The sequence below is a fragment of the Ranitomeya variabilis genome, chromosome 1 (genome assembly GCF_051348905.1).
Source record: "Ranitomeya variabilis isolate aRanVar5 chromosome 1, aRanVar5.hap1, whole genome shotgun sequence".
Lineage (NCBI taxonomy): Eukaryota > Metazoa > Chordata > Amphibia > Anura > Dendrobatidae > Ranitomeya > Ranitomeya variabilis.
This window is the reverse complement of record NC_135232.1, coordinates 1063135870-1063153974: the sequence shown is the minus strand read 5'-3', so window position 1 is coordinate 1063153974 and position 18105 is coordinate 1063135870. Positions and strand designations below refer to the sequence as shown.

The window sequence follows — 18105 nt, the reverse complement described above, 5'->3', positions numbered from 1 at the left end:
TTTGTTTGTAAACTCTTCAGTTTTTTATTGGTGCAATTAAGAAGGGGTTGCATAAGAGCAATTACCCATCCAACAGCAAGTGAGAAATCTGTGCTATTTTTGGTATTCTAAGGGGAATGTGGCTCCAGAAATTCGTGGAAAATATGGATCTTCTTTGTAGTATCAATTCAGAGGTTTTTATTTTGTTATTTGCTTGTACTTATTTTTTTTGCTTGCACGTGGTTGTTGAGTTTGGGCGGTTGTTTTACTTTTTTTTATTAAATCGTTCTTTTTTTCTTGCACACAACTAGCACATACTATTACTCTATTGATTTTAGAAGCAATCGTTCTCCATTTAGAGACCATATGAATCACGCAGTAAGTGCAATGTGCAATAATAGTGCACAATAACAATGTGTAATAAGCAGTTGTTCTGTCACCACTAACCTTGGCTTCGGGGTCACTGTTGATGCTGGATGAGTCATCTTCATCAGATTGAGGCCCATTTCTAGAGAAGACAATAAGTGATGGTAAATTTAGTGCGGAAATGCTGACTTACAACGAAAGGTATTAATGTATCAGATAAAATGAATACATTACTGTACATTCAAAGGGATTTAAAAAAGAAAAAAAAATCATCATAAAAAAAATTGTACTAGCTCCAGTGGCATGTAAACGTTTGGGCACCCCTAACCCATGTTATTGTGAAAAGTTAAGCAAAAGAAAGATGAAATGGTCTCTAAAAAGCCTAAAGTTAAAGAAGACACATTTGCTTTGTATTTTAAGCAAAAAAATATTTATCTATCTATATCTTTTATATTTAAAAAACTACAATAAGGAAAAATGGTCAAATGCAAAATTTTGGGCACCCCGCATGGTTAGTACCTAGTAGCACCCCTTTTGCAAGTATCTCAGCTTGTAAACGCTTGTTGTAGCCAGACAAGACTCTTTCAATTCTTGTTTGAGGGATTTTCATCCATTCTTCCTTGAAAAATTCTTCCAATTCTGTGAGATTCTGGGTCGTCTTGCATGTACTGCTATTTCGAGATCTAGCCACAGATTTTCAACTATGTTCGGGTCCAGGAACTGTGAGGCCATTGTAAAACCTTCAGCTTGCGCATTTTGAGGTAGTCAATTGTGGATTTTGACTTGTGTTTAGGATCATTATTATCCATTTGTAGAAGCCATCCTCTTTTCAACTTCAGCTTTTTTTTGCAAATGGTGTTATGTTGTTGAAATTTCATTAAATCCCCTGTGTCACTGACTAAGGCTACGTTCACATTTGCGTTGTGCGCCGCAGCGTCGGCGACGCAACGCACAACGCAAACAAAACCGCAACAAACCGCACGCTACAATGCTGCGTTTTGCGACGCATGCGTCCTTTTTGGCCGAAAGTTGGACGCAAAAAAAATGCAACTTGTTGCGTTCTCTGCGCCCAACGCTTGTGGCCATGCGTCGCAAAACGCAGCACAACGCATGTCCATGCGCCCCCATGTTAAATATAGGGGCGCATGACGCATGCGGCGACGCTGCGGCGCCCGACGCTGCGGCGCCGAACGCTAATGTGAACGTAGACTAACACAACCCCAAAGCATGATTAATCCAATCCCATGTTTAATAGTTGGCGAGATGTTCTTTTTCTGAAATTCTGTGCCCTTTTTTCTCCATACATACCTTTGATTATTATTCCAAAGAGTTCTATTTTAACCTAATCGGTCCACAGGACTGGTTTCCAAAATGCATTATACTTGTTTAGATGTTCTTTTGCATTCTTCTGATGCTGAATTTTATGATGAGAACGCATGAGAGGTTTTCTTCTGGTGACTCTTTCATGAAGGCCATATTTGTTGTGCAGGTGTCTCTGAACAGTAGAACAATGTACCACAGCTCCAGATTCTGCTAAATCTTTCTGAAGGTCTTTTGCAGTCAAGCGAAGGTTCTGATTTGCCTCTCCAGTCTCCAGCAATCCTAAGAGCAGCTCTCAATGAAATTTTGCTTGGTCTTCCAGACCTTATCTTGACCTCCACTGTTCCATTTAACTGCCATTTCTTAATTACATTTTGAACTGAAGAAAAAGGCAACTTAAAAATGCGTTATTATTTTCTTATAGCCTTCTCCTGCTTTGGGGGCCACCACTATTTTCATTTTCAGAGTGCTAGACAGCTGCTTAGAAGAACCCATGGCTGCTGTTTTTTTGCACAAGGTTAGCAGAGGCTGGGTTTTTATATAGCTCATAAATTTGCATCATCTCACCTTTCCTAACAATGATAGTGAACAAGCCATAATAATAACAGGCTAATTAAGGTCTGAAACCTAGGTCAAAGTTATCTGAGCTCACAAATCTCCAACGGTGCCAAAACTTTTGCATCAACCCATTTTTCTTTTTGTAATTTTTAACATGTAAAATATGAAAATATTTTTTTTTGCCCAAAATACAAAGGAAATGTGTCATATTTAACTTTAGGTCTTTTAGAGATCATTTAGTCTTCAACTTGCTTAACTGTTCACAATAAGAGTAATTTTGACCAGGGGTGCACAAACTTTTACATGACACTGTATCTAGCTGCTTTGCACAATTTTTCCAACATTCATTTATAAATGTGTTTGTTTTTTTTTTAAATCTGAGATAAATATGGAGTTACACAGTTATAGGAATGCAATAGCCAAGTACACACACAAGCAAAATTGTTGGCATCGTTCTGTTAAAATAAGAATTGGTCTTAAATCTGTGCAGGGTGCAATGAATTCTCTTGAATATCAAGGCATTCTGGAGTGAAATGTGCTGCCCAGTGTCAGAAAGCTTGGTCTGAGTTGCATGTCATGGGTCCTGTATTACGATAATGACTAGTGATGAGCGAGAATACTCGTTGCTCAGGCTGTCCCGAGCACGCTCAGGTAGTCTCTGAGTATTTTAGCGTGCTCGGAGATTTTGTTTTTGTCGACGCAGCTGCATGATTTGTGGCTGCTAGACAGCCTGAATATATGTGAGGAGTCCTAAACAAACAGGCAACCCCCACATGTAATCAGGCTGTCATGCAGCTGCGTCGACAAAAACGTAATCTCCGACCACACCAAAATCCTTGGAGGTTACCCGAGCATGCTCAGGAAAACCTGAGCAACGAGTATACTCGCTCATCACTAATAATGACACAAGGCTAAAGACATCCAAGAATGACTAAGAGAAAAGCATTGGGCTTCTGAAGTGGCTTCTACAAGTCCTGATCTAAATCCCATTGAACATCTGTGGAAGGAGCTGAAACCTGCAGTCTGGAGAAGGCACCATCACACCTGAGACAGCTGGAGCAGTTTGCTCATGAGAAGGGGGCCGAATACCAGGAGACTGGGGCAGAATTCTCATATAGGGTATGTGCATACGTAAGAATTTCTTGCAGAAAATTCCTGAAGAAAACCGGACATTTTCTGCAAGAAAACAGCATGCGGTTTTTTTGCGTTTTTACCGCGTTTTTTGCATGTTTTTTTTCCGGAGCTTTCCCAATGCATTATATAGCGGGAAAAAACCCCGCAAAATTAATGAACATGCTGCTTTTGTTACCGCAATGCGTTTTTTTCGCGGAAAAAAACGCATCATGTGCACAAAAATTGCAGAATGCATTCTAAATTATAGGATGCATATGTATGCGTTTTTTATGCATTTTTATAGCGAAAAAAAAGCGAAAAAAAAAAAAAGACACGTGTACACAGCCTGAGAGTTACAGAAATTGTTTGTTTGCCTCAAAAGGTTGTGAAACCATATTAAGTTATGGTTACCATCATTTTTCCATTTTCAGTAATTTTTTATATTTTTTGGTTGAACCACTATTCAAAAGCAATGTCTAATTATCAATATTCAGTAAACGATATTCAGTAAATTTAAAGTGAAAATTAATTTTTCCAGTTTCACGTTATTTTAGTGTCAAACCATGGTGGGATTTTTTTAACTTTCCTGAAGGGTACCAGTAATTTTATCCACTTGTCTATAAGATCAAACCAGTGACCAGGAACATTTACTATACATAAAAATATCATTTGCTTTTTTCCTTTCTACAGCGCCACACTGGTTCCTTGGCTGTCTCGGGTATTGCAGCGCATCTACATTCAAGTAATTAGGGCTGAATTGCAATATGACAGGTGTGTTTCCACTTCTACAAAAAAAATAATCATGTTTTCTTACTTCTATATTAAAAAACTGTTATAAAAAAAAACAAGAAAAAAAGTCTAAATAATTGTACTGTGTGGACTGTTTTCTGGCTTCTTCATGTGATGTCAATCACGTACATAACCAAGACTGAGTTTTTAATTGGTATTTTTCTAGCTGTAACTTGGCATAAAACAATAAACCGATAAGAAGCAATAATATAAATACTCTGGAGGTTAAACAATATGGGACAGATCTGGACAAGGACACGATGAATCTTATAGCTGCACTTTGTGCCTAGCATACAACACAAAACTAAAGGGCTGGTCTCGGAATCTAATATCATAGATCGGGGATAACTCATTGACTGTTGGGGGTTCCAAATTCCGGACCCCTTGTGATCCCAAGAACTGGACACTGGATCCCCTGAGCTAGCCTCTGCAGAGCCCTGTCTGACTGGAGCGGACGTGCGCCTGCCCAATTTCCCCTCCATTTATTGTCTATTGGACTGCCAGAGATTTATCTTTATTTCACAATGCCTGTATGTGTTACATGGCTTGTCAGTGTAACTCACATAACCCACAGAAGATTTAGGGTTTTTTTAATATTTGAGACTCTTGCAGGTTAAACTTCCAACAATGTAAATATTTGTCAATCGGTGGTCATTTAAAATCCTGTTTACACAGGCTGATAATGCTTCAGATGAGTACTGAATGATCAGTAATACATTTTACAGGGCGCATAGGCTGCCATTTTTCTTGGTAGCACAGGCCTCGTTTACACAGGATGATGTGCTGCCGAGAATAATGATCTTTTGAGCCAGGCAAAATATTAATTCATCCAATTAACGAATATTTTGCTCATTCATCGGGTGACGGCAGCCTGTTTACACAGTATGTTTATTGCAAAATTAGCTTGTTTACAATTATCATGCAGCGTAAATGCACCTTATAGAGTGGCCAGAAATTAATGTTGATTTTGATCCTAAATGTTTGTCTATTTATTGTATTAATCTTATTACTTTTCTAATAGACTTCAATAAAAAGTCCCAACCATTCCCTCTCTACTCTATCTAACTGCTTTATTTTTCTTTTTGCTTACTTCCATCTTGATAACAGTTAATTTGATAATCTTCAGTGCACGCTGGAATACTGAAATGGGATGTTATCAGGTAGAGGCTGCGATCACTGAGCACACGTTGGTTGTCAATTCTGACGTGTGATCAGTATAAGCTCCCGTGTCGCTATGCAATATTTTCTTCAAAGCCCAGTGACAGTGCGCTCCTTCACTGGCTCTAATGAGAAGTAATGAGACGGCAAAGGAGCACACTGTCAGTGCGCACTGTAAGGAGAGAACATGGCGAGCAGAGACCACCACTGCCCCAGAAAGTGATTGTTTCAGGGGCAGGTCTGGTTCCTGTTCATTTCGTTCTCTTCTTACAAGGCACACTGACAGTGCGCTCTCTTGCTCGTTCTCATCAAAGTTGGTGAGGGAGCGCACTGTCACTGTGACACGCTTCGTTTCAGGGTGACTGCAGCCCGAGTTCCTTAACAACGTGCCATTTGAGAATACCAGCAAGCACTGGTGTAACCTAAACAAAATACTATCAAAATGTAGGTAAAAACAAAGCAGTTAGACTAGAGGGAAGGGTACGGACTTTTAAGTCCAGTATATTAGTAAAGTGTTTAAATTATTACATGAAATAGATAGACACTTATGATTCAAATCAATGTTATTTTGAGCCACCCCTTTGACGTGCTCCAGAGACATTCGGTCTCATCAACTCAGAATGTCACAATGAGGTATCTCACATTGGTTTGGAAAACCACACATCCTTGTGGTGAACACTCTATCCCCAAAGGAAAAAATTCTAGTGTAAAATTCAGAGTTATAGATACCAGGGAGACATATTTTCTTATTCCGAAACAAATATGTCAAGGGCTTTATTGCAGTAATCAGTAAACAATGCGTCAAACCATTTCTTGCCTTAATTTTAGAGAAGCGTAGCGTAAGGTAGCTCCTTCAAACTCCTTCAGACTTGGATCCGGGTTGACTGTGGCGGCATGTAAGTCCTACAGATAAACACACTTGACGTTAGGATACAAATAGTCATCAATCGCTCAATAAGACTGTGAAGAAAGTGGGAGGTGAAGACAGTCATCCATATTTACTAGTAAGGACTGAAATAAAACAGGGCCATGTGTGGAAGCAAAGCAGAAGGAGGCATATTCATCAAAAAAGGCCATATACTCCACACATGAGATAGAGATCAGTGTGTGTATATTTTCATATATGTGAGTAATTCATCATGCGGTGATAAATCTATCATTGTCTGAAGTAGCAGCCCCAGCGGAATAACATTGAATGAAGAGATACTTATCTCATGTGACATAAAGAAGGCCATTTGATAAATATACTTCACACAAGCCCCGGTTTGATTGTAGCATTGTAAATATGGCTTATGTTTCCCTCCAAGCAAAAGCAACATACATAAGAGACTGGTTAACAGATAGGGACATGCACTTTATGCAGGTGAGGTTGTGATCATCTATCTACCAGTCTTGGCCAAGCATCGAACAATAAAATGAACCATTGAGTCAAAGTAAGATTCATAGTAGGAACTCCGGAGCGAGAGCCCTGCGCTTGCTTTGTTCTATTCCGCCTGCTTTATGAATGGTAATTGTGAAAGTAACAGCCACTGCCATGCAAACAAAAAAGAAAGGTTACACGTTGAAATGTCTGACCAAATACTTGCCTTCCAAATGTCAACATTTATCTTTCCCCCATTCAGAACAGCAAAATCACTCCATGGCTGTTTCTAGGCATACAATTATTCACAAGGTAGAAGCACATTCATAGAAAAAGGGGGATAAAAAAAAAAAAAACAAACAAAAAAAGAATAAAACAAAAACAAACACAAGACAATGTTGTTAGCAAATTTTTACTGGGTGAGTTTAGGATAATTAGCGCTGTAATGGGGAATTATCACAAGACTTTACTGAAAAATGTTGTAGCTAATGTTCATCAGCTCATTGTCGCTGTATGCAAACGGCATTCCGATGACACATCCCTGCGCGCTACAGCAACATCCACTGATTGCTTTCTTGCTTACACAAGCAGCATGCTTGAATTATGGGTAGGCTAGAAATGTATAATAGAAGTGGAATCCACCAATGGGATCTGCATATATATTGAGCGGACTAAATAAGTATTGAACATGTCACCAATTTTCTAAGTAAATATATTTCTAAAGGTGCTATTGACATGAAATTCAGATGTCGGTCACAACCCATCCAATCGGCACAGGCAAAGAAATAAAACCATAGATGTCCATTAATTACATTATGTGTAATAATTAGAAATACCACAGGAAAAAAGTATTGAATGCATGAAGAAAGGGAGGTGCAAAAAGCCATGGAAAGTCATGACACCAGCTAAAATATGTCAGTAATTAGAACGCAAGCCTGACACTTAGTAAAAAATAATATCAGCTTGTTCAACTGATGGTCTATAAGAAGGTGTCTCATTACCAAAAAACATCCCATGATGGGTAAAACCTTTGAGCTGTCTCAAGACCTTTGCAACCTTATTGTTGCAAAATTGAATGATGACATTGGTTACAGAAGAATTTCTACACTGCTGAAGGTTCCAGTGAACACTGTTGAGGCCATGATCCGGAACATCATTTCACCATAAACCAGCCATGACCAGGTGCTCCCCGCAAAGATTTCTGAGAGTGGAGTGAAAAGAATTATCAGAAGAGTTGCACAAGAGCCAAGGACAACCTGTGGAGACCTACAGAAAGACCTGGAATCACCAGGTACAATTGTTTCAAAGTAAACAATCCCTAAACAAAAAGCATATTATAGTCTGGTCGGATGAGACCAAAATGGAACTCTTTGGATGCCATAATACACACCATGTTTGGTTTGGAGGAAAAAACGGCACTACATACCAGCCCCCAAACAATATACCAACAGTGAAGATCAGTGGGAATATCATGGTGTTTGGCTGTTTTCCATCATACGTTATTGGTAAACTTCATATGATTGAAGGAAGGCTGAATGGACAAATTTACTGAGACATTCTTGAAAAAAAATCTGCTGCCATCTACCAGGATGATTAAATGTGACGAGGGTGGACAGAAAAATAAAGCTGCTAGAATGGCCCAGCCAATCACCAGACATGAATCCAGTGGAACATTTATAGAAGGAAATAAAGCTCAGCGTTCATAGAAGGAGCCCATGGATTTGAAGAGTGTTTGTGTGGAAGAATGGGCCAAAATCACACCTGAGCAATGCCTGTGACTAGATTCTCCATACCGGAGGCGTCTTGAAGCTGTCATCACCAACAAAGGCTTTTGTACAAAGTATTAATTACATTTTAGTAAGCATATTCAATACTTTTTCCCTGTGTCATTTCTCATTCTTACACATAACATATGGACATCTATGGTTTGACTTTTTGGCCTGTGTGGATTCGATGGGTTGTTTCCGACATTTCGTGAGAATTTCATGTCAATAGCGCCTATAAAAATATATTTACTTAGAAAATTGGTGACGTGATCAATACAAATTTCACCCACTGTACAAAAACCACGGGCACATCGCATATTCCTTTCAGTGGAGAGGTGGTCCGAATTCCAATACAAATGAATGGGAATTCCAGCCATCTCTCAACTGACAGCCAATCTGGCATAAGGAGACTGATAGGCCATGCAATGCTCCCCTGAAAATTTAAATATGCAAAAAGCCTCTTGACAGGAAGAGGGTAGGAATTCTAGTGCCTCCTATTGGGGTAGCAATCCTAAAAGCCAACACCGACCATTTAACAAGCCATGCCATCTGACTTAGGATGAGAAGCCACACCAGACACTCCATTTGTTTGCCACTCATCAGGGCAAAGCAGGAGATCTGATTTGGCTGGGAAAAAGGTCTCTGTGGCAAAGCTCATTAAAAGGTTGATGTTAAGTTTTAGAATTGTTACATCCAATAGGTGGCGCTAGACGTCAAGTTCTCATCCTCTCTGAAGCGGTTATGTGCATGTTTAAATTCCCAGGTGAGCATTGCATGGCCTACAAGTCTCCTTACACAGGATTGGTACTCTCCACAAGGAGAAACGATCCCCATTAGACCCCCAGTCCAAGATCTCCAGAATGAGGGATTCTCTCCTTACTTTATCTCCTCTAATAAATGAGGGGCCTCTTCTCAACACAAAAAAATCTATTTATATGCTCATTAAAGAGGATCTGTCACAATGTATGTATAAACCATATACATTATTACATAGCTCTATATTAGACCTAATGAAGCTTGTGTATTTACTGTCAAAATATGTGTCAAAATGGCCATGTAATGGTTATTAAATGTAAATATTTTTCCTCCTGATATTAATTGTATTGTGGTTTCTGGCGACATATCTGCTTTGGTGACTTTATATAATAGAGGCTTGGTTTACATGCTGTTTTCTCACTTGAGGAATAAAGTGGCATATCTTCTTAAAGGTTTTTTTGTTTATTTAATGCTGACCCCAAATTAAACTTAAAGCCTTGCGATAGTTTCCATTGTACGCATACATGCACACAACCAATCAACTCCATATTGAGTTTCTTGGTATATTGTTTCATTGAAGGAAAAAAATTGAAAGGAGCTGTCCGGGAGTAGAAAAACATGACCACTTTCCTTGAAAAATATCACCACTTATGTCCACATGTTGCGCATGGTATTCTAATTTATCCCCTTTCTCTTCGATAGAGCTGAAATGTAATACCATACACTGTCCATGGACATAAGTGGCAATGTTTTTGGAAGAAAGAAGAGACAACAGATATAACGTACAGTTGTGGCCAAAAGTATTGACACCCCTGCAATTCTGTCAGATAATACTCAGTTTCTTCCTGAAAATGATTGCAAACACAAATTCTTTGTTATTATTACCTTCATTTAATTTGTCTTAAATGAAAAAACACAAAAAGAATTTTCCTAAAGCCAAATTGGATATAATTCCACACCAAACATAAAAAAGGAGGTGGACAAAAATATTGGCACTGTTCGAAAAATCATGTGATGCGTCTCTAATTTGTGTAACTAACAGCACCTGTAACTTACCTGTGGCGCCTAACAGGTGTTGGCAATAACTAAATCCCACTTGCAGCCAGTTGACATGGATTAAAGTTGACTCAACCTGTGTCCTTGTGTGTACCACATTGAGCATGGAGAAAAGAAAGAAGACCAAAGAACTGTCTGAGGACTTGAGAAACCAAATTGTGAGGAAGCATGAGCAATCTCAAGGCTACAAGTCCATCTTCAAAGACCTGAATGTTCCTGTGTCTACCGTGTGCAGTGTCATCAAGACGTTTAAAGCCCATGGCACTGTGGCTAACCTCCCTAGATGTGGACGGAAAAGAAAATTTGACAAGAGATTTCAACGCAAGATTCTGCGGATGAAGAACCTCGACTAACATCCAAACAAGTTCAAGCTGCCCTGCAGTCCGAGAGTACAACAGTGTCAACCTGTACTATCCGTCGGCGTCTGAATGAAAAGGGACTGTATGGTAGGAGACCCAGGAAGACCCCACTTCTTACCCCGAGACATAAAAAAGCCAGGCTGGAGTTTGCTGAAGACTACCAACAAATTTTGCAGCATAATGTAGGGCGCAGCGTGAGAAAGCTGGGTCTCCCTCAGAGGTCATGGGTCTTCCAGCAGGACAATGACCCAAAACACACTTCAAAAAGCACTAGAAAATGGTTTGAGAGAAAGCACTGGAGACTTCTAACGTGGCCAGCAATGAGTCCAGACCTGAATCCCATAGAACACCTGTGGAGAGATCTAAAAATGGCAGTTTGGAGAAGGCACCCTTCAAATGTCAGGGACCTGGAGCAGTTTGCCAAAGAAGAATGGTCTAAAATTCCAGCAGAGCATTGTCAGAAACTCATTGATGGTTACCGGAAGCGGTTGGTCGCAGTTATTTTGGCTAAAGGTTGTGCAACCAAGTATTAGGCTGAGGGTGCTAATACTTTTGTCTGGCCCATTTTTGGAGTTTTGTGTGAAATGATCAATGTTTTGCTTTTTGCTTCATTCTCTTTTGTGTTTTTTCATTTAAGACAAATTAAATGAAGATAATAATACCAAAGAATTTGTGTTTGCAATCATTTTCAGGAAGAAACTGAGTATTATCTGACAGAATTGCAGGGGTGTCAATACTTTTGGCCACAACTGTATTTACTTGGCTTAACCAAATTGCTATAGATTTTAACAAGTTAGTCTGGGGGCCTGCTCTTTTGAGTTTAAAGCAAATATACAGATGTCCAGATATTTTTGGATAGAGTGAGTAGGTGGCTCAAATGTCTGGGACAAACAAGAGCCCCAAAGATAGAGGGACTGCACACCAGTGCTGGCCACCCAACAGTGTTGGGAGCTTCACCAACATCTTGTTTGCTTCTACTTCGAATAAACATAATATTCTATTTTTAAAATAACATTACATATAAGAAAATATAATTATTTCTACTAAAGTACTAAACAATAATTCTTACATAAAGTAAATGATGATAGTTGTGATAAAATAACAAGTTACTGAGCCAGTAATACAAAACACAAAGGCCCCGATTCATCAAGGTCGACATAGTTCACACCAGTCTTGATGAGGGAGCATGGGGGAGTCTGAAGAGCATGATTCATGCCTTACTCCAGTTGACACGCCCACCCTACCATTATACATCCTGTTCTAGCTCTACCTCATTTGGTGGAACAGGCCAAAGCTTCAAAACGTTGAAAAGTTGCAAGATTTTTGCAAAAAAAAAGTTGTGACTTTTTAAAGCATTAAAGCTAGATTTCTGGAGTAATTACTTTGATGAATCAAGTCATAACTTCAAGCTATAAATTCACTTCATCATTATTTTTCATCATCCTTCTCAATTTTTGTTTCTCGTTCTCCTCTCTTTTGTAATGCCAGGGCAACGTCCTGCCTGTATGATGAGTGCATCCGAAAAAGTACTAGTGACCATGACTATTGCTCAAATCGACAATGTGGTTACTGGTAACCCAGGCATGTAAAAGGGGACATCAGAGGAGTTAAACTTTTGCCCAAGATTTTTGAAAGTGGTCACAAATCTAGTACTAAATCTATACTAAACATGAAAGTCACCTTGCTGCAGTGCTAGAGGTCTTGTCGGCCATTTTTAATTGGCCCGCAATGATGACATGGCATCAACAGTAGTGATGAGCGAATACGCTCGTTGCTCAGGTTTTCCTAAGCACGCTCAGGTGGTCTCCGAGTATTTATGACTGCTCGGAGATTTAGTTTTGATAACCGCAGCTGAATAATTTACAGCTACTAGCCAGGCTGAATACATGTGGGGGTTCCCTAGCAACCAGGCAACCCCCACATGTACTCAGCCTGGCTAATAGCTGTAAATCATTCAGCTGCCGCGATTAAAACTAAATCTCCGAACACTATCAAATACTCGGAGACCACCCGAGCATGCTCTTGAAAACCCGAGCAACGAGTATACTCGCTCATAAGTAATCAACAGTGATGGCAGCACGACTGGTACATGACCACTTAGGTTACTGATTGTTTGGAGCAGTCGCAATGATTGATCAGACCGGTAGCATCACCAAAGCAGAAGAGAAGAGTTGTGAGTATTTTATTTTATAGTCTTTCTAGCTTTGTTTATTATCTTTGTTTATTTTATATCTTGGACAAATTCTTAAAAGCAAAGCACATGGCAAGGTATTTCATTAACAGATAACAGAAGAATGCCACAAGGTTTTCTACATTCCAATCCCAGAACACCATCCATATACAGGTCCTTCTCAAAAAATTAGCATATAGTGTTAAATTTCATTATTTACCATAATGTAATGATTACAATTAAACTTTCATATATTATAGATTCATTATCCACCAACTGAAATTTGTCAGGTCTTTTATTGTTTTAATACTGATGATTTTGGCCTACAACTCCTGATAACCCAAAAAACCTGTCTCAATAAATTAGCATATTTCACCCGTCCAATCAAATAAAAGTGTTTTTTAATAACAAACAAAAAAACCATCAAATAATAATGTTCAGTTATGCACTCAATACTTTGTCGGGAATCCTTTGGCAGAAATGACTGCTTCAATGCGGCGTGGCATGGAGGCAATCAGCCTGTGACACTGCTGAAATGTTATGGAGGCCCAGGATGCTTCAATAGCGGCCTTAAGCTCATCCAGAGTGTTGGGTCTTGCGTCTCTCAACTTTCTCTTCACAATATCCCACAGATTCTCTATGGGGTTCAGGTCAGGAGAGTTGGCTGGCCAATTGAGCACAGTAATACCATGGTCAGTAAACCATTTACCAGTGGTTTTGGCACTGTGAGCAGGTGCCAGGTCGTTTTTTGGGTTATCAGGAGTTGTAGGCCAAAATCATCAGTATTAAAACAATAAAAGACCTGACAAATTTCAGTTGGTGGATAATGAATCTATAATATATGAAAGTTTAATTGTAATCATTACATTATGGTAAATAATGAAATTTAACACTATATGCTAATTTTTTGAGAAGGACCTGTATATCAACACATAGGGCAGCAATGATTCTGTTTGGATGCAGGATAAATGGATGCCAACCAACATTACAAAGAGTCAGAGAATGACACATCTGAGATTGTCAGCTCTCAGCCGAGAGATGCCGTGCATTCCTTGTACTCTCACACTTTATAATCTATCGGGGCTTGCTGTCAGCCTTTTATAAGACCCAGAAGACAACAGAAGCATATATGATACACATGTGTCATATACGTCCTTTGCTTTATTCGGTGAAATCCAACAGCAGATAAAGACCCAAATGATCTAAAAGAGGATGCTTGGACAGGATGTAACCTTTTCATCCATTGCCTAATTTACTTTTAATTACTCCTGCGTAATTACACTGCTAAAAAAAAATAAAGGAAACTAAAATACCACATCTTAGATGTCACTGAATTAAATATTCCAGTTGCAAATCTTTATTCAATACATAATGGAATGGGTTGAGAGCAATAAAACATAAAAAAGATCAATGTAAATCCTAATTAATATCCAATTGAGGTCTGGATTTGGAATGATACTCAAGATCAAAGTGGAAGATCAAATTACAGGCTCATCTAACTTCAGTGGAAATATGTCAATATAAGGAAATGATGCTCAGTAGTGTGTGTGGCCTCCACGTGCCTGTATGATATCCTCTTTATTTTTTTGAGCACTGTTTATAGGACAGCATTTTTGCATTATATATACTGAAGCAAATTATAGTGTAAATGGGTTTAGTCCGTACCCATTCACCACTATATAACTATGTTGAGAATTTATTTTGGAGTTTAGATGGATGACATCACTTTTGCAGCTGAAGTGTTTGTCCCTAATCACAGTGATCAACTATGATCTGCGGGAGAACCTGGCATCAAGTATTTGAAGGGGTTATCCAGGACATAACAACTGATGACATATACATAGGATTGGTAGGGGTCCGACTTCCCTACCGATCAGCTGAAAACTGCTCTGGCAGCAGCCGGATATAACCAATGTATGGGGCAGAACACGGCAGCATTGTTTGGTGGCCGCTGCCGAGCACCGCACTTTATGTAACATTTGAGTGAATCTCATACCGATCACCTATTCTGTGGATAGGTCATCAGCTGGTAAGCACTGGCCAACCCCTTTAATAGCACTGCGGTGCCACCACAGGGCACAAAAAGCATTACAAGATGCGCATTACAATCAACAAGCTGTCAATGTCATAGACAGATAATACCGGTTCTCAAAAGTTTTCAATCCGAATTGCCAAATAGATATTTAGCGGGGCTTATTTTTTTTCTAAAACAGACAACCCCTTTAAGTAAAAGCAAATATACACGTTATGATTCTTTAGTTTCTTATCTTTTATAAAGGTAATTGACAACAGACGGCAATTAGAACGTCACAGTTTTGTCTTTATATTGGTAGGCACCATCTCCCTGATACATTAGCTCGGGGAGAAGTTCCTGACGCTTTTCAGTAATCAGTCACATTCCTTTCATGTTCGACTTCTGCCCTTGACTCTGACCGACTGCTGTCCCTGCCTCCCACAGAAGGACATCATAAGCCAGGACCAAACTAATGACCATGCAGAATGGCTAAAGCACTTCTGTGCAAACACAAAATTCAATTATATTGTCAGTGGAGGGTGGGAAATTCCTCGCATAGGGCTTGAAAATAAAAGCTGCACTGCAGCCGTGGCCAGTAATCGTTCCTTTGGGAGCCAAATGGCTAGTAGGGATTCTGGAGCTTCACTCATAGAAATATAAAGCTGCAGACAAAGCAAATTATCGAGATCAAGGAAAAGATTACCATTAGGTTATGTTCACACTATCAGTATTTACCGTAGTCAGTATTTTACTTCAGTATTTGTAAGCCAAAACCAGGAGTGGGTGATAAATGCAGACGTGGTGACGTGTCTCTATTATACTTTTCCTCAGATTGTTCCACTCCTGGTTTTGGCTTACAAATACTGAGGGAATTCCTTTCCCATTTAAAATTTTAAATACTCAATAAAAATTATTGAAACACAAATACTGAGGTAAAATACTGACCAATGTGAACGTGGTCTTTAAACTTAATGTTAACTTCAAGGGACTTAAACTGATAGGAAAATAATCCTTTGTGGATTATAGCATGACTCCAAGGCAATGACCTTAAAAAATCTGCAGCAAAATCAGCATGCATTTTACATACGGATTCGGTGTAGATTTTGCTTTTGATTGGCAGCGGACTTCACTTTATGCTTTGCAAAAAATTAAATCCTGTGTGATAGTGACGCAAATGACACCTAAGAAAAGTTTCAAATACTAGTGCTCACGGCAGACCGGTGCAGAATGGAACAGTTGTAGATTGTAAGCCCAGGGGCAGGATCCTCTCCCCTCTGTACCAATCATTGTTAGTTTGTTCACTGTAATTTCTATTTGTGTTTGGTATGTAACCCGCTTCTCATGTACAGAAACATGGGATCAATGGTGTTCTAAAAATAATAATGATAAACATTGTCAGAAACAGCGGCTGGCTTCCTGTCCCGTTTGGGTTTCTGAAGGTGTCACAGAGAATTGCAGAGCACTTTTGGCCAATTCCATAGCCAGCAATAGGGGCTTTGAGTTCTTTGGGTGTGTTCACACTCAATTTTTTCAGAAATGTTTGAAGCACAGATTCTCCAACTCGCCAATCAAAACTAGTAGTTTAGGAATTCCTGATGGTTTTCGGAGAGTTTTTGCTCCAAACCCTCCTGAAAAATCTCAGTGTATACACACCATAAGAACTACAAGTCCCTATACCTTGTCTTACAGTTGGCCAAATGTGCTCAGCATTTCTTGTTGACACTTTCGAAACCAGAATAATGCTACGTTCACATTAGCGGCGGGCGCCGCATGCGTCATGCGCCCCTATATTTAACATGGGGGCGCATGGACATGCGTCGCACTTGCGTTTTGCGCCGCATGCGTCGCTGCGGCGCCCGCGTCCGGGCGCAGAGGACGCAGCAAGTTGCATTTTTGCTGCGTCCAAAATCAATTAAAAAAAGGACGCATGCGGCGCAAAACGCAGCGTTGTGCATGCGTTTTGCTGCGTTTTTGTTTGCGTTGTGCGCTGCGGCGCCGACGCTGCGGCGCACAACGCAAATGTGAACGTACCGTAAGGCCACGTGCACATGTTGAGCATTTGGTCAGTTTTTTACCTCAGTATTTATAAGCCAAAACCAGGAGTGGGTGATAAATACAGAAGTGGTGACGTGTCTCTATTATACGTTTCCTCTGATTGTTCCACTCCTGTGTTGGCTTATAAATACTGAGGTAAAAAACTCACCAAATACTCAGCGTATGAACATGCCTAAGGCCGGGATCACACATACGCGAGATACGTCCAAGTCTCGCAGGTGAAAACCCAGCTCTGGTGCAGGCACTCCGGAGCGGAGCGTGCAGCTGCACAGCAACACATGGAGCCGCACGCTTCGCTCTGGAGTGCCCGCGCCAGAGCTGGGTTTTCACCTGCGAGACTCGGATGTATCTCGCGTATGTGTGATCCCGGCCTAAGAGAGGAAGTATGTGGTTGTTTCGGAGTTAAAAAATGCTAGATGTTCTAGAAGTTGGGCCACTCCTGAACACTTTTATGATAGACTAATTGAAAGCCATGCAAGTGAAAACATTTTTTTAACGTTCCCAGGGGCAACTCCTTAACAATTAACGACATGTCCACATGGAACAAACATCCCATGTCCAGATTTTTTTTTAGAGGAATTACATGTTATTTTACAGTGGATGAGATAAAAATAATGTCAGTTTATGCTTTGGATTTTCATCACTGATTTGTTGCAGATATTTTTATGGCGGATTTTTTTTAATCTCAAAATTATGTCCCATGTGGATGTATTCTGAAGCTATTCACAGGCTTTGTACTAAGTACATAGAACAGTAGATAACTTTTACTGATGGCTGGGGGTCCAACTACAGGGAATTCCTCTGATCCCCTATCTGAATGGGGCAGATTTTTTCAATTTCTATGAGACTGCCAGAGAGAGGCTCGTACAGGCGAGTACATCCATGGGTATGGATAATGAATGGAGTGGAGGTACTTAGACTTGGCCTGTGCTCTATTCCTGCTGAGTGCCATTCGCGGGATCGGTGGGAGTCCTAGTTTGACCTCCATTGAATAGTAAGTTATCTATTATCCTATGGATAGAGGATAACTTACAAACTTGGCAAAAAACATATAAGGAATACGCCTCAAAATTTTAGTTGAAGGGAACAATTTTTCCATTAAAAAATAAATTAATAAAATAAATGTGGCACAAAGAACTTTTCATAACTCCATAATATTTTTGTATAGTAAATCTTCCTTCATTTTCCTGACATGTCAGAAGGGCTCGGTCACATCTGCGCTGCTCATGTGGTGAAGATGATACTAGACACATCAGCGGCTGTAGCATCGCACTACTATTATCCCT

The 18105-nt window shown here is 39.8% G+C and overlaps 1 protein-coding gene across 14 annotated transcripts in view; it reads right to left on the bottom strand.

Moving 5' to 3' along the window:
• Window positions 1–18105, bottom strand: part of APBB2 (amyloid beta precursor protein binding family B member 2) — a 398629-nt gene that overhangs the window by 136457 nt on the left and 244067 nt on the right. For 8 of the 14 annotated variants that reach the window (XM_077279856.1, XM_077279850.1, XM_077279855.1 and 5 more), the window contains 3 exons: window positions 6870–6932; window positions 6101–6186; window positions 427–487 (listed from right to left, as the gene is read on the bottom strand). In XM_077279856.1, coding sequence (XP_077135971.1) covers window positions 427–487; window positions 6101–6186; window positions 6870–6932 — 210 coding nt within the window. The remainder of the gene's footprint in view (window positions 1–426; window positions 488–6100; window positions 6187–6869; window positions 6933–18105) is intronic. The other 6 variants (XM_077279860.1, XM_077279859.1, XM_077279857.1 and 3 more) reach the window with 1 other exon arrangement.